General features: G+C 45.2%; 2 protein-coding genes across 7 annotated transcripts in view; one reads left to right on the top strand and one right to left on the bottom strand.

Moving 5' to 3' along the window:
• neurl1aa (neuralized E3 ubiquitin protein ligase 1Aa) overlaps window positions 1-7,795 on the top strand; it is a 79,304-nt gene extending 71,509 nt beyond the window's left edge. For both annotated transcript variants that reach the window (XM_031561907.2, XM_031561908.2), the window contains exons 5-6: window positions 2,631-2,777; window positions 3,327-7,795. In XM_031561907.2, the coding sequence (XP_031417767.1) occupies window positions 2,631-2,777; window positions 3,327-3,574 (395 nt within the window). In that variant the 3' untranslated portion in view covers window positions 3,575-7,795. The remainder of the gene's footprint in view (window positions 1-2,630; window positions 2,778-3,326) is intronic.
• Window positions 7,796-9,676: 1,881 nt separating this feature from the next.
• The window catches only part of sh3pxd2aa (SH3 and PX domains 2Aa), a 120,721-nt gene continuing 107,897 nt past the window's right edge, over window positions 9,677-22,500 (bottom strand). For 3 of the 5 annotated variants that reach the window (XM_031561901.2, XM_031561906.2, XM_031561903.2), the window contains 6 exons: window positions 20,979-21,096; window positions 19,679-20,130; window positions 19,402-19,416; window positions 19,049-19,098; window positions 18,786-18,905; window positions 9,677-18,204 (listed from right to left, as the gene is read on the bottom strand). In XM_031561901.2, coding sequence (XP_031417761.1) covers window positions 16,150-18,204; window positions 18,786-18,905; window positions 19,049-19,098; window positions 19,402-19,416; window positions 19,679-20,130; window positions 20,979-21,096 — 2,810 coding nt within the window. In that variant the 3' untranslated portion in view covers window positions 9,677-16,149. The remainder of the gene's footprint in view (window positions 18,205-18,785; window positions 18,906-19,048; window positions 19,099-19,401; window positions 19,417-19,678; window positions 20,131-20,978; window positions 21,097-22,500) is intronic. The other 2 variants (XM_031561902.2, XM_031561904.2) reach the window with 1 other exon arrangement.

Here is a 22,500-nt window from a genome sequence, read left to right as displayed (position 1 = left end):
CCTGCACAATCTCCAGTCCCCCAGCATCCAGGGCCCTAGGAAACTAGAGGAACAAAGAGAAAAACAGGGTCACAAGTCAAATTATTTGAGCTCCAGAAAGAGCATCAACAATGAGGTTGTTAACACCTCAACTTCAGCATGCCGCTGAGCCACTACTTTTTTTAATTTACTATTATCAGTCACATAAATATCCAGTGAGGATTTCAACCTGACCTTATCAGACTCCAGCTTTACATTGTTTGCATTAACCGTGCCCAATTGACTGCTAAGAGAAACAAACGACTTATTCCTTTGGATCAGCTCCTCTGTTTGGCTTTGACACGCCTAAGTCATGGATCTGAGCGTGGCCTCTTTTCCTTCGAGGTCCTGCTTTAAACGTGAGCATTCACTCTGAAGTTTTGACGCATAGTCTTTATGTTGTCGAAGCTCAGTCTGCAGTGAAGAGCATTCTTCTGCTTGCTTCTTCAGCATGGTGTCCTTCTCCACCAGTCCTGCTTCCAAGGCAGTACCCTGCTCCTGAAGAAGAGACAGAGTCTCTTGCAGCTGAACCACCTGGGTTTGTTGAGCCTCCATTTGCAAATTTTGATCAGCACTGCTTTTATCCCTTTCCTGTAAGCTGATACTAAGGCGGTCAACCTGAGACTGCAAGTTAACTTGGACTTTTACCTTTTTGGCTTTTACCAACCCAACAGACTTCAACTTCTTTATCTTAATTGCTTGGCACCCATAGATTTTGTGCCCTGACTTTTTACAGTAAAAACAGACCATCTCTGTCTTTACACCAGATGAATTCCTATGTAGCCTAGGTTTAGACACCAGATTAGGCCCCGTCACTCTAGGCCTCAACCTGCCCTTGACCGGAGGTCTATACACACACTGATCACCACCATCTTGGTTTTCCTGTTTGCGACGGTGGGTCAACACAAACTCATCTGCCAGTACAGATGCCTGAGCCAGTGTTGTAACCCTCTGCTCATTGATATATGTAGCCACCGGATAAGGAACACTCTTCTTGAAGTCCTCAAGGAGAATTAACTGTGCTTTCTGTGAGGCACACCAACGACCAAACTGATATCTCTTTTCATGTGCAAACTCAACGTACGTGTGTCGGTCAGTCTTCTTACAATAACGAATACGCTTCAGGCACCAACTCATAACTCAAAGGCAACGTGTCTAGGCGTAATACGTCCGACGCTGATTGCCAGCTGGAGAGAGAGAGAGAGACAGGTGTCCACTGGTCCTTCTTATCCTCCACACCTCCCCAGGTGTGGTTGATCGGTCAATCAAGCAATCGTCCGCCCCCACTGTTGCCTGCAGGCCATGCATGGCCACTACATCATCTGCAGGGGCGCAGGGGGTCGTAACACTGTACTTGTGTCACACGCACGCACGCACGCACACACACAGGCATGCACTCACTCACACGGACACATGCACACGCACACACACACATACGTGCAGAAAAACATCTCAGGTTATTTTGCATGATACCCCCACACATACTGAGTCAGTCACTCTTGCACACACACGTGCACACATACAATACAATCACACACACACACACACACACACACACCACACACACACACACACACACACACACACACACACACACACACACTCACACACACACACACACTCACACACACACACACACTCATGCACACGCACACACACGCACACACATACACACGCACACTCACGCACACACGTACAGAGGTGTTGTACGCAGTCAGCAGTTTGGCCAGCATGTCCTGTCAGCTGATGCAGGTGTTAATGGCACCTCCATGGTCCAGTGGAGAGAGAGATGGAGAGAGAGAGAGAGAGAGATATAGGGTGGGAGGTAAAAAGAGGGAGAGGTAGATGGAAAGAGAGCGAGAGAGACGGACGGGGAAAGAGAGAGAGAGAGGGAGAGGGTGTCTGGTTCAGATTCTGGCAGCTTCTCTCTGATGTTCGGGCCAGCCGCGGCATCTCCTCTCTCCCTCTCTCCAGAGAGCTGTCATCGGCGGCGGGAAACACCGAACGCCGCGTGTGACTCTGTGTGACTCTGCTGCACACTTGGACCCAAAGGTATTTTTTTTTTTCCATCAGGACGTTACGTAAAAAGGGTCACCGACTCGGAGAGTTGTGGGGCACTACAGGGGACTCACTGAAGAAGGTCAGCGGAGAAACAACACCTCCCCACCCCCTGAAAAAAAAAAAAAAAAAACAACAAAACATCAAAACAAAACAAGCAAGAACGTGTGGAGAACTGCAGGCCTGTGTGTGTAGCCTCTGTGGTTAGTTTAGTGAGAGCTGCTATCACATTGCCATGATTTGCTATCATATTGCAAGTGGCATTACAGGTCTTCGAAAATGGACACTGGTTGTCATATGTCATATGATGTCTTATGACAGGATACGACATCTGCCATGGCATATTCATAACATGGTTATGTCGTTCTCATGACACAGAGTTGACGTAAAGTGTCACCTGCTGCTCTCGTGTGTTTCCTATGACATCTGACCTCTAATGGCAGAGGACTCAAGTGAAGTATTCCCTGTTAATCTCCTGTGTTGTTTGTGTTGGATATCTGACCCCTGTGTGATGTGATGTTTTCTTCTTCTGTGGTGTTTTTTTTCTTATTTAGGCTCCACTCACGCTGGGGACCCGCGGGGCCCGTCCAGCCCCGGCTCCCCCTCCTCATCCCCTCAGACTCCCATGGGCCTGTGCAGCAGCAGTTCGGAGAACGCGGCCAACGGAGGATGTTCCGGAGCTTTCTGCCACTCCGCTGGAGGTTGGCGCTAGTTTTGATTAATTGAAATGTATATTTTAGTAGCCTCGTTCATTTAGGAAGAGCTTTCATGCAGAGAGACATGATGGATACTGGGAGGTGTTAGCAGGAGGAGAAAATTCAGTTGAATGAGCCTATAAAACTTGAATGCATAGTTTATTGAGTTTATGATTGAGTATTTAACCCCTATCCTCGAGTAAGTTAACTTGTCACTGTTTTTTAGTTTAGCCTTGGAGTGAGTCATATATCTATATATTGCTTTTTATTGATGTACAAATAATGCTGTTTGTACCAGTAACAGTGGGAACCTGTTGCTCTAGGGGGTATTAGGTATTGGTTCTCCTAAGCGCTTTGAGACCATTTCTGTTTGTAATGGTACTATATAAAAGTGAATTAAGTTGAAATACCTTTTTTCCTGTACTTGGGAGGTGCACGTTGACTTCCTCCTCTTCAATTCAAAATGGCAGCACGCTAACTGAACATGAAAACGTTTTCTTTATTTATTTCCTTCTTTCTTTCTTCTTTCTTTCTTTCTTCTTTCTCTCTTTCCAGGAACCACCCCCAGCTCGCCCATCAGCCTCCCCAAGTCGCCCACCTTCCCATCAGCCTCGGCGGTGGGCTCGTGGCAGGACGAGTGCTCCATCTGCTACGAGAACATGGTGGACACGGTGATCTACGCGTGTGGCCACATGTGCCTGTGCCACACCTGCGGCCTACGGCTCAAGCGCATGGCCAACGCCTGCTGCCCCATCTGCAGAAGGCCCATTAAAGACATCATCAAGACCTACCGCAGCACATAGGACTGGAAAAAAAGACTACAATTCCCATAATGCAACATGGGATTCGTATGATCTAGCCCACCCGCCCACCCCTGGTTAAACAGACTGACTGATGACGCATGACGCTGATCCTCCGAGTGACCAACTCAGCAGCACCATCACAAGTACCACGTCTGCGTCGGAGTTCATTTAAGCTACCACTAACTTCACAATGTGGTTTTGATATTTGGTTTTCTTTTCCGTTTTGTTTTTCCTCTCTTTTGCAAACAATTCAGGGATTTTTGACAACCTGCGGGTATCGATTGGGTATTTCCCTTGGCCATGGGTTTGTGAAGGAGGTATGTTTGTTTTGTTTTTGGTTTATTTGTGTGTTTTGTTATCATCTTTTTCAAGGACAGTACATTTCAAGTACATTGGAAAGGAGGCGGTGGTGCCCATCCGTGATCTACACTCAGGAGAGGCCAGGGGTCCAGACTGTTGAACTAAAACTTTCCGTAGAGTGAAAGCAAAAAGAACAACAACTAAAAACAGTGTGTATAATCTCAAGATATTCAGGTTCAAGTGTCTGACGTTTCGGAGAGGCAAAACAATATTTCATTTTCTATTTGAGCCATTGGAGACTGGAGAAGGGTCATTGGAGAAGGGTCTCTTAATTTGTCAAAAGAATGAATTGATTTTGTTTCTTGTTTCCAATTTGTCCTTTAAAACCAGTTCCAATGATATGTGTATATACACATAGATGTACACACACAGATGTATATTCAGATGCATATACACATGTATATTTCCCACCCGTATGGCACGTATAGGTTCATCTGATGCAGTATCTTTCCCCCCCTCTGGTTGGGACTGCCCAGACCCCTGCGACTTGGATGATGATGGCCCGCCCTGATTGATTCGACCGTGTAGAGATATCCGGCTCGCAGAGCTGTTTATTGGCGACGTGTTCCTCGTAATGTTTAAACATAGACATTGGTGAGCGCATATAGCCGGTGTCGGCTGGTGGTGGAAGAAAGGTTGTTTCATTCGACAACGCCCCAAATTAAAAGCCTACTCACCCTCCTTTGTCAACAATGCTCTGGGAAGTGATGGGTTGACATTTCGAATAATGCTTTTAACCTATTTGTTTGGGGGATTTCTTTGTCGTCTTTTTTTTTTTTTTTTTAAATGGCTCCCCTCACTCACTCAAGCACTCATGTCGAGGAAATCTCCATGGTTACGAGCACAGAACAGAGTGCAGAGAGAAAAAAAAGCCTTGTGGCCTGAAAAGGATTGAAAAAGGGTTCATTTGTTGTGAGTGGATATTTGATTATCAGAAAGGGGTGGATAATCCATATTTCACCACTTTCCCCCTTTATCCCAAACAAAATATGCTGTGTGTTGTAGCATAATAGACAAGGGTCTGAAGGGATGAAACATAAAGCTCTGGAAAATTGACTACTGAGAGGAAAAGGGCTTTCAACAGTGAAAGAGAGAGAGAGAGAGAGGGAAAGAGAGAGAGAGAGAGAGAGGGATAAAAGTCACAAGTCACCTTATTAAAACCAGATTATTTCCATGCTAGTCTCAAGAACAAGGAGGAGTAGGGGGTGAATCAAGGGTCCATTGCATCAGGTCCCTGAATCAGGCTTAGTCACCTTCTCATCAACCTTTATCCAAGACCAGATTACCTTCTTGAGAACGACTTGGGAATTCTCAGAGGCTAATTACAAAAGGAACAACAAAAACCCTTAATGGGTTGCCAAGTGTGTGCATTTGTGTGAATGTGTGTGTGTGTGTGTGTGTGTGTGTACAAGGTCTTATGGGTCAGAATAAGGAGAGCACAGCTTTGACCTTTTAAAACCCTCACATGGAAAAAGACGACGACACAATTGGTTGTAATTTCCAGTGAGGTCATCATAGTGTCATCATGACAATGGGCCTCATGTTGATTGGTTGACTTTGGGATTTGATGCGGCTGTGTTTTGGGTGGCCCAACAGGGATGGAGGTTTATAATACATGTATTTTTGTTGATTTTCATGGACTCTGACTGGACTTAAAGCCACATTTGAAAGATCCACACCCAACCATGTCCATCTCCTTTTCCACTTTGGCACAGGACGGACCACCGAAAGAACTTTCATGTAGTACATGGACAAGGCTGAAGCACCATGTTCTTAGCCATGGGGGTCTCTCTTTCAGAGCTGTTTTTCCCCCGAAAGCCTGGTTGTGCTTTGGCCATCACTAAATGATAGAGACACTACGAGTCTGAACTCTCTCTACGATATGCCACGGCACAACAACGCTTTTTGGAAACATCTTCGCAATCCGGTGGCATTATGAATTGTGACCCCCCCCCCCCCCGATCCCCCACCACCACCACCAGACACACACAACCTTTTCACACTTGGGTATGAAAAAAATAAATAGAAAAATCATCCCATACAGTTACGTTTGGTCGTCTGACGTTTCAATGCAGTACAAAGCCATCAAGCCCAGGAGAGTATGGAGACAATACAGCCATATATACTTCTCTTCTTACTGTGGACTCAAACAGTGAACGGCTTTCTCTGATGTTAAATACGTACCATCGCTGGGCTTGCATCCATGCTGCTATGGCGTTTGCCAAGTCCCGATTATGGCAAACGCTATCAAAATGGACATCATAATGTACACTCTGTGTTTCAAGATATACGCTTTTTAATTTTATTTGCTCGAAGTGTTCATTCACTTTTGAATGTTAATTTATGTTGTTTTTTTTATATATATATATATATAGATATAGATATATAGAGAGAAAAACAGGTGAACACGTAGACTCTTAGCAGTAGCGGTGTGTTTGCCTAGCTTGTTGACATTTGCAACTCTTTGGCTGATAATCATGATTGTATTTGTTTGTTTATCGGTTCACTGGAGCCTCCGAATTACTTTTTTTCTCTAATCCTGGATGATACCCCCAAGGTGCTCCTGAGGGTAAATGAAGAAATGCCATCTTGTACCCCACAGCAATACTTTTGCCGTTTATCTACTGGGCTTTGCAGTAAATTCAATCACTAATTCATTGCACTGGGAAAGAGATTAGCACAAAACATTTGATAATGTACAATCCCTCAGTTTCAGGTGGGGGGTTTGATTTTTTTGTCCGTTTTTTTTTGTTGTAATTCTTCTTCTCATTTTTGTTCAATCGCGTATTTGTGTGTGTGTGTGTGTGTGTGTGTGTGTGTGTGTGTGTGTGTCTTTGTATGTGTGTGCATACACTCCAGCCCAGCAGTGAAGGGCTACATGAGTGTATACAAATGTTTGATGTCACTTTATGAAGCTCCTCATTGATTGTACTTTTGTAAACCACTTTCTGGGTTTGATACGGTTCATGTCGTCACCTGTTTGTTTATTTTTTTTTGACTGATTCTATGACCAAATGTTATTCTTATTATATAAATGTGTTCAAATCCTGACCCTAAATTTATATACAGTAATTTATGCTTAACGTTAGTAATGTAGTAACGCTGTGAAATAGGATTATTTATATTGTTTCGCATTGCTTTCCTGTTTCTTCGAGAGTCTTTTTGAGGTCATATTAGAAACTATTTAGGTTTAGTCTGAATTGTGCGATCTCGGAAGCTGAGAAGAACTCATTTTAAGGTCCTGATTTACTCAAGTCTCAATATAAGCCTCTTTATCGCAAGGTAATGAATTTATTTTTGAAACTAATGACAAAGGTAATTATGATGAATATAATTGGAGATAGTGTGCATTAATCATGACTGTATTTGCATACATAAGTATTTTTTTATTATTATTATTATTACTATTCTCGATGCTTTGGTAAATCAGGACCTAATTACAGACTGAAGACCCTGCCTTTTGTGGGAGTGCAGTCAGCCACAGTGCAGTCGCTCTATGCTGGTTTATCTCATGCTGCTCTCAGATTCTCTCTGATTGTGGTCGACCCTGTAATGTACTTCATTTGTGTAACATTGATGTGTGTGTGTGTGTGTGTGTGTATGACAGACTGTCTGAGGTATGTTAGCGGTACACCTGATTTGACCCCCTTTCTATTGTCCCCAGATTTGATTTGATTTTCTTGTTGTTTTTTTTTTCTTTTATGTTTTATTACTGTTCCCTCGTGTGAGGCTCTACATAAACGGATACTCAAACATCTCAGCGAGCACTCACTTCTCTAAATAAGCCTTTCAAAGACTAGAGCTTTCACTTGTTCCCCTCCTTTTTTTTTCATTATTTTTCCACTTCTCTCTCCCCCCCCCCCCCCCCCCCCTTCCCTCAGGTGTTAATAAGAAACCACTTCAGAGTGTTTAAAGAGGCGGCGTGTCTTTTAAACGTTCAGGCTGTTATTTGTGTCTGGGAAAATATTTGCTACCAAACTCTCCCAGGTGAGGCAGCAGTGTGGTGATAAGTTGCCTTAGTCCCTGTAGCTGAACAGGGGGACCAAATCAAAAATAAAAATGGGCGAGCCTAATAAATGAAATCTTCTGCTTGAGTCTAGGGTGAGATAAATGTAGTGTATTGTTGTCTTTTTATAGAAAGAAGCCGCGTTAGAGGAAAAAGAAGTCAAACTGGACACTCTCCGCTCTCTCTAGTGTAGTCTTTGTTTGCAACTCTGGTTGCCGTAACTGAAGCACTGTCCCAGTTGTGTTCTTTCTTTCTTTCTTTCGATCTCTAGTTTCCAAAGTGATGCATTTGTAAGCTTTTCTTTTCTTTTTTTTTTTCAGTGTGAGTCAAAGACAATTGTGTCAATAAAAAAAAAAAAAGATTCCATGTTTCAGCAATGCAGGATTAGACTGGTCTTCTTTCTTCAAATCCCTCCCGTTCACCTCACATATGGCAACACGACACCACTACAATAAACTCCCTGATGAAAAACAACACACTCTGGTGGTGGGGTCCATAGATGATGACCTTCCAACAACCTCTCAGGCTGTCTCCTTGTAAAGCAGCAGATTGTTGTGGTTGTAATGGGGGGGGACAGGACAGGACAGGACAGGGCAGAGACAGCCGTAACAGCCTATTACACGAGGAGCTGTGACTTATGGCACAGCTTAATAGAGAAGGAGACAGCAAGGGAGAGAGAGGGATGGAGACCCTCATTTATCATTTGTTTGGCCCAGCACGCCTGGGGGCTGAGTGGACACGCATCATGACCTGATGACCTTTGTGGAAAGGGGCACAGTCTCCCCTCTGGTCCTTACAAACTCTGCCGCTGGAGTGGGGGTGGGGGTGGGGGATGGGTCACTGACAAGACCTCCTCACCTGTTGTTAAGAGCAGGGCAGTGTATCGGTCCAGGTGAAATGGCACAGTTGCTCACACGGTGACAGACTCTGAAATACCGGAAGAAAGACGAGACACGCCGGCGAGGTGTTTCAATACTGCCACCTAGTGGGCAGTTTCAATACTGCCACCTAGTGAGCAGTTTGTTGTGAACCTCATTCAGACTTGATGCTTTTGCCTACCTGTGCACTCAGATAAATGAGATGTGATATTCCCTCAGTTGAGAGTGTCAATGCATTTTTCACACTTTTCAAAGACAGAAAAAAAAACCTAACATCAGTTGTAAGCTAACATGGACAATAAGATTGGCAGTTTTTTTTTTGGAAGAGAAATCCAATAGCTTGACTTTTTCAAAATGAATTTTTTTTGGGCATATATACTCCCTTACTCTGCTTCTTTCTCTCTATCTCTATCTCTCTCTCTCTCTCTCACACACACACACACACACAGAGAGAGAGAGAGAGATAGAGAGAGAGAGAGAGAGAAGAGAGAGAGAGAGAGAGATAGAAAGAAATAACTCACACTGGTTTGTGGTTATTGCGGGGAATGGCTTGTTTCTGTTCTGCTCTTAAGGCATCGACATCAGATCCATTTATCTCTATTATGTGAGGTATTTTCTCCCACTCTGTCTGCTGCTCAGCCACTGGAGATATTAACATTCAGATACGCTGTGTGGCTCCATGTAACATGAATGAGGACAAATGTCATCCTTCTTATGTCATGGGGACTAACTCAAAGTATGAAATATGAATTCAGTATGTGGAGCGTTCAGAATGTGGAGAATCTATTTTGGATAAACAATAACCTCCACATTAAAGGTGTTGGAGAGGGAGAAAAAAATCAGCAACAAAGACTGAACAACGAAGAATAATACATTTTATAGTGTTTTTTTTTTTTTTCTTTAGGGCAATGCAAGGTACAATGTAAACATGATACAGAACAAAAATTAAGAAACAAATGACAAAGCAAAGACTTTTTTTTTATCTTCTTTTTTTTGAAGATGAGCTGTAAAACCAAAACCCATCTCCTGCTTTCAAAGGAGCTACATGGCTTTGGAAGCAAAATGAGGTGGGAGGCTCCTCTGACAGCTAATCCAATTTCTTACCCCCCAAGTCTCACCCAACACAAATTGTTTCACCGAGCCTAAGCCTTTTCTCCAAAACAAGCCCAAGTCTTCATTATATTTCCACAACAATTGCCTTTACACTTGATTGATTCCCTTCTTGTTCAAACCATAATGGTCTTGCTTCTAGGGGGCATACAGCTCCTCCATGCCTGAGTCAGCGATCCTTTGAAAGCAGGGACATGAACGATGTCCAACAAAACATTCCGTATGCATAAAGGTGATTCTCCAACAAAAAAAAAAGGGTAACAAACGATATAGCACCGATATTGGTCCGTCTACGGTCGCGTTGGGGATGTGAGGTGCTGGTGTTACCATGGTGAGGACTGCCACAGCATCATCACTCGGCGTGAGAAGAGCTCGATTTGACAAGCGATATGATGAGCCCCCCACGTTGAAGGTAAACACTGTACCTGAATAGACTACCATGACTGTCAGATTCTCATTTTGACTGGTCTGACTTGCTATGTAGTCCTAAATCCTACTGGTCATGTCCCCTCACCATCCAATCTCTACCATGCAGACACGTAGCCATATGCACGTTTGACAAAGTCAATTATCAAGGGAGTTAATGGAATAATTGATTGGGGAAGAATGGACAAATTAGCGCATTAAATCAAACAGGAGCTCAGATTAGCGATTATGACCAAATATAGCCTGGGAAGCTCGAGTCTGCTGCTTCACCTCATACTTAAAACTCAGCACTGTAAAAGGCAGCACTGTACGGCAGAAACCCCCAACAGCGTGTTCGTCAGTTTAACTGATTTAGACACCTTTCCAAAAAAGAAATAAAAGAAAACGCAAAAACAAAAATCAAAAACGAGCCACCGTAAAAAAACGAATAACTGGGCTGTGTTAAACCTACTAAAACTCTCCCTGAGCACACACACCTCACACCCTGTGCAACACACACCTCACACCCTGAGCACACATACGACAAACTTTCTCGAAACAATCCCCCAGCATCCATCACCTCAGGCAAAGCCAGACGACATCACGACCCCGTCAAAAAGTCAGTTGTGGGCTACAAGGATGAGCGATAAAAGATTAGGCTGAGCAATAATGATGGAATCATTTAGCCAAATTCATTGTCTTAATAAGCCAACTTGCCTCACCCTATTACTGAAAAACATAAATCTTGTCGCACTTTGTTCAAATTAGTCCCCACTGTCAAAAAGCGGCACATTCTAAGAAAATCCCACAAGATAAGACAAGACAAGTTAAGTTTTCCAAGGCGGCAATTAGAGGGAAGTTTGATAATGGGATTTCATGGTGTTAATTTGCAGTGATGGTGGCTGTGAGATAATTGGGTCGACTGATAGGCAAATACGTGCTATTGCTCTGATTGTATTTTCCTGCCTTGGTTACAGGAGGATAGCCCACAATCAGACTGACTGACTATGATGACTGGATCGGTCACTTGCCGCGGCATTCGCTTCCTCCAAGCCAGACTTTACGAAACAGACACAACCATCTTTGCTCGAACATTCTCACAACCCCTGCGGCAGACAATTCATTACACACACACACACACACTCACAGTCACTTAGGCCTAATAGGATACCTAAGGCCAACAGTACACACACCTCCGACTCTCCCCTCTCAGACCATTGTTTCTCACAGGAACTTTCTGTCGGATTTCCTCAACTGACAGACACGAACAGCATGTTAGTGATTTCTGCAGAACAAGATAAGATGAAGTAGCCAAGAAAGCAACCCAGAAAAGCTAAGTTAAAGGGCTACAAAGGAAATTGGACACTGACCAGAGGCTCTTAACTGGACACTGACCAGAGGCTCTTAACTGGACACTGACCAGAGGCTCTTAACTGCACACTGACCAGAGGTGAAGGTTCTCTTAAGTTAGGCTTAGACACAGTCATATTGAGAGATGACGAACCGGTCGAATTTATGACATGTTGGTGCTGAGTTGGAAATGTATTTTTTTATTTATTTTTTTAGTCTGTGGGTGACTTATAGTCAGAAAATGAGATTGAATTTAGGAGGGACCCAGACCCTTATGTGGAAAACTGAATGGGATTTCTATCATCAGAACTACCTGTCTTGCAAACGGGAACTAAAAGCTGTGGCAGTCCATGAAAAGTGAAGTTTTATTATCGTCATATTAAAGTCGATATTATCAGTTCACAGCCAACGCTTACTCCAAAGACCTGAGTGGGGATGTCAAACCCAACTGCCACTGTGACGGGAAGATTGAGGGACGTTCGGAAGAAGAAAAGGGAAATTGGGTGTGTGTGTGTGTTTTATCAGGTGCCACATGGGAATACGTGTGTGTGTGCAGGGGGTAATCTTTTGTGTGTGTGTGTGTGTGGGGGGGGGGGGGCACGCGTCCTCAGCAATTCAGACATGTGACAGCTTGACTGTGTGTGGACCTCTGTCAGACGGTTCTGTGGCTTTCCATGTGTGGCCAGTCCCTGTTGCCAAGGTGATTGATCACTCGAGGCTGTCAGGTCACTGCGAAGCCAATGATGACCTGACAGTTGGCTGTGGGTTTTGTGTAGGTGCTTGTGTGTTTTATTTTTTTTTTAAGAGCATGGAGGTTATGGCTTGGGGTCCATTCAGGTCATACTTGAGCAACGGACTTCAATGACTGTAGCTGTCCATCATTTGACGTTCTTTTAAACAATAAACAAACACATTAAACAAACACAATAAACAAACTGTTACTAAGATTGGTGCTATGGACGGTACGTTCATACCGCATATGTAACGATACCAAGAATCATACGCCAATGACACTGTAAAAGATGCAGTTTGAGTTGACCAAAAAAAAACAAACAAACCTGTGATTATTATTTTTCCCCCGATTCAGGTGAGATGCCTATTTTCTATTGCACATTTCCTCGTTAATACATTTGAATCATATCAACATACAAAAAAGGATAAAAAGCAGAAAAATAAACAGATTAAATTACAATATTTATGCAGATTGAAAGATAAAATAATGTAAAAAAAAAAGAGTACTAACAAAACTGAGAGTACACACAAGTAAATGCGGCTTAAAAGCCAAGCTAGACACGCAACGGTTCCCTTGTAATTCGCAATACGCTTAAAGAGTGTACATTGAATCTAGTTAACAAAGACACATTATCCGTTAATAGCGTTGGAGTGGGTCAACACAGGTCCATAATGCCTTCGTCAAAGGAATACATTTTGGGTATTCGGGGGGCGGGGACGGGGGCGGGGAGGGGTGATTGGTGCATGATTCATTCAGCCGATTCAAAACAAGATGATCATTGATCACTGCTAGTGTGGTGTGTATAACTAGTACCCCCCACAAAGAGCTTTAGCTGAAATTTAACTTAACTTTAACTGTCTGTGTAGGTAATCCTCATTAACATTCACCTGCTTGGACTGTTTTCTGTCCCCCCGTTTGCTAAATGTCAGACAATTCTTATGACTTTGCATTTCAATTTAGAAAGATTCAGATTTAACTTGATTAATGAAGTTGGTAATGATCGTTAAACCCAATACAAAAGTAAAACAAGAAAATAGTATAAAACAGGATCAGGCATTACGTTAGGTTCAATAACAACAGAGGAAGTGTCCATTATTGCAACAAGTTGCAGCACACAGCCTTAGAAAAATAATTTGGAAAAGTTGGAAAAAAAGGCCAAATAAAGATACAAAAATGTTTTAGCTGCATAACTATTTGAAAACATTCAATTATCGAAAGTCATCTTGTTTATCTTGTACATGAGAGATGAGTTTCAGGTGGAAGGCTGTACAATTTTTGAGAAAAGCCTCTCCACCTCCTGTTCAAAGGAGCAAAAATAAATGCTGCAGTAAGACGTTCCTGTCACTAGGTGGTGCCAAAATGCCTCAGAAAGAGAGACAACTAAGTGACAGCCAATGATGGTAAAAAAACCGGCAGATATTCTGTGCAGAGGTATAAAAAAATAAATCAACAAAAAATTAAATAATCCATAAATATAAAAAAAGAACAAATTGCGCTCAATAAATAATGTGCTGAGTGAGTTTACTGCATCTTTGTGTTAATGTACTTAAAAAAAAAAAAGTGCATTAACTCACAAAAATGAACCACTTCTTTCATTATTACTGTCCCTGTGTGATCGCACAGCAACGGGAACAAAACAACAAACATCTGCTTAAAAAAGAATATAACTGCAATCTAGCAGGTACTTTGTTTAATACTATAATACTGTCCAGCAGAAAATGAAAATGAAAAGTTAGTGCTCTATCCAATGTAGGAGCTCACACTATTTCATTAGAAAAATATTTCAGCAGTCTTGAACATCAGCCATTTGATAGACCAGATCATTTGGGCTCTTTTTTGAGGGTGCTATCATTGCATGTTTCAAAAGGTGGACTGGGGGGGAGGGGGTAGAGTGGCACTTAGGCCAGGACTGAATGGTTATATTGCCGCACACTGATTCTCTAAAAACAGGGATCGTTTTGCTAATTAGTCTTACTGTCAAATTTTGCTTAGTTTCTCATCCTTATGGAGGTGTAATACAGAGATAAAAAAAGTTTTAACCGTTAAAGCAATACAAATTGAACTGCCCATTATATAACTTCAACTACTCAATACTGCCCAGCAATATTGTCACGTTGAAATTAACCTTTGCATATTGATGTGCTTTTCTTTGGGTAAGGATATCAAGTGCTTCCAGATAACTCAATTAAATACTTATTTTTTTTTCCTTTTTTCAGTTCTGAAACCTCGTTTGGGTAGTCCGATGAATACACTGTATTTCCAGTACCCACTAAAATAAATACTAAATCTATACAAATCAGCAAAACACGATGGTACTTCTCTTCGGCTCAATCACATTTTGGGCTTTCTGCTATGTAGGCCTACTAACTACGTCCCTGGGATTGACTGGCTAGTATCAATTGTTGTTTCCAGTATAGTTTTTCCACTGTTGTCACGGCAACAACAGTGACAACAGCTAACTAAAAGCAGCAAATATACACAGAGTTTTGTTTTGTCTGTAAAAATCTTTTTCATGAAAAGAAAAGAAAAAAAAAAACAATTATACTACAACCTTTTTTGTAAACTAATATCTTTTCAAGACAAGGGCAGATGCTTCAAGAAGACTCTTTCTATCTACCTTCCGAAGAACAAGACGCCTTTTCATTATTATCATTTTATTTTGTGTGCATTTATGAATGCCTCGTGATTCAATAAACGTGTAGAAACGGCTGAATGGGATATAGAGGTTAAACAATGATAGCCAATTTGTTATGCCTCTTTATGACTTTCTATTCAGTGCAGCATCTTGTGACATTAAAAATGTCCAGATCTGCTTACTGTGGGCTGACCGTTTAGTGTGGATGTCACAAGAAAGCAGAAATACATCTCTAAGGAACACAAACACAAAAATAAAAACACTCAAAGACATACAAAAAAACAATAACAATAAACATTTTGTTTTACTTTTTTTTTAAAAGTACAGGAGATTAAAGTTTTTGTTTTTTTTCCTGACCTTATCTACACACATCTGTTGTTACAGAGTAACTATGACACAGGTAGGTTTGTTTTCATTGAAGACTGCGTCGATAGCATTCTACTTTGTTGCATTGTGAATGATTTTAGTATCGCAATTATGCTCCATTGTGGAGAAGGCTAACACATACTGATTTCTGAATTTGTTTTTTTTTTGTTTGTTTTTTTTCTTCGAAAGGTTAAATTGGTTTAAAAAATAGATCATTTTTGGTGATTTCCATGCACATATATCTATGGCACAGTGTTTCTGATTTGGTACTGATGTTTGATTCACTGGTGAATGCTTGATACTTCTAGACAATCCACTGTCATTCAAAGAAGGCACCCATTTGGCATGAGAAGCAGGTATTGTGCAAGAATATCTTCCTGCTTCAATGTAGGATATTCTCTTTTTATGTAAACCCCATTTATAAGGTGTAAATTTTACTCCACCCCCCTCCCCCCCCCAACCCCCCACATTCTCCAAACTGAAGACAATGTCTCTCCTGAAGTTGCACCGAGGACGTAGCTTCCTGTTCTCCCGACCCCCAAAAATTCAGTCCGTTCTTGCAATCGCACTGTACACCACTTCCGAAATGACTGCTCCATCACTGGTAAATCCGCACGAAATGTGTCTTTCAATTAAAGTAAAAAACGAAAACAACAATTGGGATCTATTTTCTCTGCAGTTTCGTAAATGTACACAATGCTCAAGCGCAGGGTTTTCTCCGGGAGCGTTGTGTCACTTCTTGCGCTCCAGGTAGTTGGAGGGGACCCAGCCCTTACGGTTGTGAATGCCATCCAGAACCTGGCAGTACCACCAGCCATTGGGGTTCTTTTCCATCACCTCCAGGTTGGTTCCCTCGGGGAAGCCCATAGTCTCATCGTCGCCGCGGTACTCTGCGATGGAGACGTACAACTCGCGTAGGGTGTTGTGGATGAGCTGGGACTTCTCGATGGGCTTGGGTCTGACGGTGGAAACGGGGATGCCGTTCCTCTGGATGCCCACGCCGGAGCCGGTGGTGCAGGGGCTGCTTGGTACGGCGGTGGCAGTGGATGCCCTGGTGCGCGTGTCCAGGGTCGCCGATCCCTGCGCCCGTAAGGTGGTGAAGGAGGAGTTTCGGCGCACGCCAGTGCTCGATCGGAGGCTGTCCGTGGCACCCATGGACTCGTTGCGGCGCAAGGACCCCGTGTTGGCGTGCATGTTGGTGTCCTTCAGTGGCTGCGGTGGGGACACGAACACTGACTGGGGACGCACAGCTGCCTGTCTCACGCCATTCCTCAGGCGCACCCCCGTGCCCGTCCCCGCCCCGTTGGACAGCCCTCCAGGGGCAGCCGACCTGGTGAAGCCTCCCGGCGGCTTAGAGGGAATAGGGGGCGTGTGGCGGCGCTGGTTGAGGTTGTTCAGGGCCTGAACATGCTGCTCGTTCTTCTCCAGGCTGTTGGACTTGGAGCCGCCTCGGCTGCCACCGCGGCTACCACCGCGGCTGCCACCGCCTCCTCCCAGTTCCCCTAGCGGGCCGTCGGAGTCATGTGATGGCAGGCCAACATCACTGGGCTGCCTGAGGGGCTCAAGGAAGTAGGTGGGTGCCCAGCCCTCATCATGGCCCCAACGGATGAACCACCATCCGCTCTCCTGCCGCTCCAGGACCTCCACCTCCACGCCGGCGGGGAAGCTGATCTCCGTGTCCTGGGCGCGCTGGTAGGCATCGGTAGTGCGGTAGAAACAGGTCTCCAGGTCGGAGTCCCCTCCACGGCTACCTTTGGAGTAGATGCTTGAGAGGTCGGAGGTGCTGCGCGACGAGGCTGAGTCCTCGGACGACACCACCGAGGCCGTCTCCGAGTCCTCGCCGCCTCCACGGGCTCCTGGCCTCAGGCGCAGGGTGCCCGTGGGTCGGAGCTGCCGTCGCAGGGTGCTGATGTCCATCCGCTCTGGGCTCTGCGGTTCTGACTTAGTCAGCAGAGGCTTGGGCCGGACCACGGGCTTGGGCCGGGCCAAAGGGCTCTGGGATGCATGGGCATCTTCCTCCCCGCTGCGTCTGGCGCTCATCTGCCTGCGGAAGCCCCGGCCCGACTCGTCGGAGGACGACCTGGGACTGGTCTGTTCCGCTCGGTTCAAGGACTGGCTGCGGGTCAAGTCAGGGGGCACCTTCCTCAGGGGCTTGCCACCGCTTCCGGGGGACGAAGACACAGACACGGAGATCCCCCCTTGGAACTTGCGCGCCAAAGGGGATGAAGAGGATGAAAGTGCCTTGGGGGAGTCTGAATCCAAGCCACTGGAGTCCTTGGCTGAGGCAAACTCGTCGGAGGAGAAGGGTCGGAAGCCGTCGTTCTCGTAGATAGACTCCTCGCGGCAGATGTCCTCCAGGGACTCGCCGACCCTGAAAGGGGAGCTCTTTTGAGATGCCGAGGGGGAATCCTTCCCCAAGGGGGATGGGTACTTCCCATGAGGGGCGCCATTGGTCCTCACCTCCGCTGAGCACTCTCCCTTCAGGGAGTCCGTGTCCGACTCCTGGTCAAAGCCAATGGCCGGGATATCGTATTCGGGCTCCTCGTACACAGGCCTGCTGGGGGATTCTGGGACTTTAGAGGAGGAGCTGCAGAGGGAGGACGTCTCCTCGGCGGAGTCCTGCTTCTTGACGGGCGGGGCAGGGGGAGGGACCTTTGGCCGGGTCAGAGTGCTGGTTCTGCGGCTGAGATTGGGCTTCTTGCGCTTGTCGATGTAAGAGCAGGGAGCCCAGCCTTCCGTCTCACCGATCTGGACGTACCACCAGCCGCCAGAGTTCTTCTCTATCACCTGCAGCCAGGTGTCATAAAACACTTGGTTAGAACATGTTTTTTATAACAGTGAAATACCTTGTGGACTAAACCAAAAGTTATCAATGACACCAGAGCCAGGCACATAGAGGATGTAATATAAATATATTAAAACATTTTTAACATGTTTGTTTAAGCCCAGACTACAAAAGCTGTACCAAACAGTAAAGAACATAAACAGGCTAATCCTATCTTTATCAGGTCAGACTGCTCTAGGTTTTTCTTCAGTTGTTCATATGGTTAAAGACTGTAAGACTTTTAAGTCAGGACTGTAAGTCTATCCTGTCTATCAAACCTTAACATTCCTCGTGGACTAAACTAATAAATCTGCGTCACAACAGCTCCCCTCACACAGTCAGTTTGTTCCATGTGTTTGTACAACAACACATGCCACCATTCCTTTTTGTCTACATGTACAGTAGCCTCAATTAACTTATCTCACAACAAGGCCTCAACCAGGCCACAAAAACATTTAAATTTGTTCAAGAGCTCAAAACATAGGTACACCACAAATACCAAGTGCACTGAAAGCCTGAAAATAAAATAAAAATAAAAACATACATCAGCCTTTTGTCCTCCACGGAAGCTGATGCCATCCGAGATGCCGGACTGGAACTCGGCAATGGTGTAATACTCTGCTTCCACAGTAGGGGGCTCCGGTGGCTTGGGCAAGTGCAACCCCTGCAAGAAACAAGCAAAAATAAAGACCTCATCTGCTAAGAATGTGCTGTTTGAAAATTCATGGGATGTGAATATGATTTAAGCGATTCCTTACGATATGGTCTAAAGCCCTGTGACGCTGAAAAGGGAAAAGCGTAAATTACCAGGTTTGCCTCTCGCCGGGGAGGAGGTTTCTGACGTAGGTTTGGAGAACCTGGAATTTACAGAAAATGTGTACGTTAACTGTTTGTTCACTTTGAGCCTCATGCAAGAGCAGTTAGTACATTAAACATTATAATCATGCATATACGTTTGGAGTCAAACCGTTGTGAGATGTGTTTAGCATTGATAATATGTTCACAGCAACCAAAACCATTCTGGACCAAATACACAAATGTTAGGGAAAACACATGCCAAAGGGCTGTTCAGGATTATTCAGGATCACAGTCAGGGTAAAATACCTCTTAGTTCACAAATAGCACACCAAAAAGACACATTTATACCTCACACTGCTTACCTACGGCATCAAAGCCTATTCAAAGAGATAATAGGACAATAACTAAACACAACTGTACAGCTAAGCTTGAAACAAAGACGTAAACCCAACAATGACATTTAGAATGAACACCAAAAGACAATCTTAATAACCATGATGGTGAACAAAATACCATAAAACTTGAACAGAACAGACATACTTTCATGGCTTTTCTGAGAATAACAGTGGATAACTCTCATAAATGGTAAAGCACAGCCTTCCATAACCCAGCGCCCACCAAACCCCATCTCTCACTCACCGATCTCCACTCGGTGTGGGGCAACGCGTGCGATGGCCGGGGAGCCAGGCTCGGCCCTGGGTTTGCTGCTGATGATGCTGCTGCTGCTGCTGTCCGGCAGGGCTGTGGTGGCCGGCGGTGCAGGTAAAGGCGTACCAACGCTGGTGGCACCAGTGCCAGTGCCACCGCTGCCAGTGCCAATGGCCTCAGTGGACCCACAGGGCATGATGGGCAGGCTGATCTCGCTCTTAGAGATGTGGCGCTCAGGTGTGACATCGCCCCCGCCGCCGCCGCTGCTGCCGTCCGTCTGCACGTCCTTCTCGCTGACGGACTTCTTGTTGAGCAGGTTGCTGATCTCCATGATGTTGCCGATGATCTCCACGGGCCCCGTCAGGGTCTTCTTCCTCGGGGTGAAGTCCTCCTTCATCTTCTTCAGGTACGAGGCCGGGGCCCAGCCCTCCTTCCCCTGGTACCTGTCACCAGGAACACAAGCAGCGGCCAAGGGATGTCACCAGGAACACACGCAGCGGCCAAGGGATGTCACCAGGAACACACCCAGCGGCCAAGGGATGTCACCACACTTGCTACCATGCACATACCTATGCTAACACACACACACCACCGCCGCCGCCTTCCTTTTCTTAAGGCAAGGTTTGAGATGCCCACATACAAGCAAGATGACCTGTGTCAGTATGCTCCTCAACTCAAACCTGCACACCACACACTGGTTCCAGAGCAGTTCTTTGAATAAAATAAAAATATTAGAAGATTAAAGCAGGAGCGCTATGAGTTAGTAAGAGCTCTACGGGCAAATGTTGTTTCTGTTGTTGTTGTTGTTGTGTAGGAGTTTCGGCTTGGGAAGGCTCAGAGAGGCAGGGTATTGAAGGCAGGAAAGCATGTGACCATTATCAGAAAATACACAGCACAGCTAAGCTCAGTTCAGTTCAACTCGCATGGAGAAACACAAACACAGGCATGTCTCTGATTAAGTCACACTCACAGAAAGAGAGGGGAGGGCGGGAGAGGGAGGGAGAGAGAGAGAGAGAGGGAGGGGGAGAGGGGGGATAGAGAGGGTGAAAAAGAGAGGAAAAGAGGGAGAGAAAGTGTGTATATCTGTTTGTGTGTTAAAGTGAGAGAAAGGAAGAAGGACACTGAGAGAAAGAAAAGGAGGGAGAGAGAGAGAGAGGAAGAAAGAGAGGGAGGGAGAGGGGGGGATAGAGAGGATGAAAGAGAGAGAGAGTATGACTGGAATGCAGATGGTTATACTTGCAGTTACTATGGGGACACGAGCAGACTGTCGTTTAGTGTGTCGACTCCTCACCTGATATACCACCAGCCCTCCAAGTTCTTTTGGATGACCTCCACGGTTGCTCCTTTTTCGAACCCGATCTCGTCCTTCCCCTGACTGGCGTAGGGCTGCACAGTGACATACTTCTCCTCTGTGGGAACACAGGCAGAACTTTAGAGACTCGAGGAATGAAAACGGGGAGGGAGTTTGTTCGTGGAAGTCGACGGCACTTCCTGTGTCAAAACAACCAGTGCCAGCGGCCGAGCCAAAAAAAGGCCGAAAATGAACATAAACACATCAACAACAGTATCTCTGTTGTCAGCAACCATCAAAGCACAGATCTTACTAGAGGAACATACCACTGGTCTTGCTAAGGCTTCCCCGTTCAGATATAAAACATGTCATGTTATACGACACCTATAGATATAGTGTGGTATAGATAGGTGTCAGTGTACATCCAGTTACATGTAATACACAAACGATTGACTGTTATAGCCAACGTCCCACCCAGCTCTGCTGTCCCTCCGGTGAGGAAACACAGACATTGCTGGACACGAGGAGATAAGGGAGCGCTTCTGGATCCACACACACACACACACACACACACACACACACACACACACACACACACACACCCTGACAGACACTCACACACACACACACACACACACACACACCACTGTGGGCCCTGATAACACAATCTCTCAATCCGACAGTCCTCCCTTTCTTATGACCATCTCTATTCCCTGGCTTCTCCCTCCCCCCCTCCTCCAGGCCGAGCTGGGATCAGGTGCTGTCGGCCCGAGGGAGGAAAGGGAGGAGAGAGAGGAGGTGCGGGGACGTCAATCATCCCAGGCTGCTACAGCCAGCCTGGCCTCTTCCCCCAACGTTCCACCCGAGGGAGCGGGGGGCGGATGTGGCGAGAGAGAGGCTTCAGGCTTTATCTAAGAGGAGGAGATAGGAGGGAACAGCGTAGTCCCCCGCGAGGGAACAGCGAGGGCTGGAGAGAGATAAGCAACAGAAGAGTTGATCCTGCTGGTGTGCTAGTTTATGATACGGGACGAGCTGGAGCACCCTGGGCTCATATTGTCAAGCATCCATGTTGCACCATTGTAGGACAGCCCCATTGAGGACAGCGGCACTGTAGGATTGTCATGAGTTCCATAGACATCCTGTCATTATGACTGTCATTAATGCTGCATTGATGTTTTGAGATGGGCAGTTACAGTGACCTATGACCCCAGCAGAACTCTATTATCTTAACAAGGTGGATCAATCTCTCAAGAAGGGAGAAAGAGAAAGAGAGGTGGGTGGTGAAGAGAGAGTGTTGTAGTAGGTAGGTGAGGAGAGAGAGAGAGAGAGAGAGAAACAGGGAATGAGAAGGGAATAGTCAGGAAAAAGTGAATTCCCTTCCATTTCCAACCCGTCTGAGGTGAATGATTCTGGGAAGAAAAGAATGCGTAGAGGCTGTAGAGGCTTGTTAAATTACAGTGTTGCACTGCAAGAGAGATGAGGGGAGGGAAAGAGAGAGAGAGAGAGAGAGAGAGAGAGAGAG

Source organism: Clupea harengus, chromosome 24 (assembly GCF_900700415.2).
Source record: "Clupea harengus chromosome 24, Ch_v2.0.2, whole genome shotgun sequence".
Classification (NCBI taxonomy): Eukaryota; Metazoa; Chordata; class Actinopteri; order Clupeiformes; family Clupeidae; genus Clupea; species Clupea harengus.
Note: the sequence above shows the minus strand (reverse complement) of the source record. Positions and strands in the feature narration are given on the sequence as shown.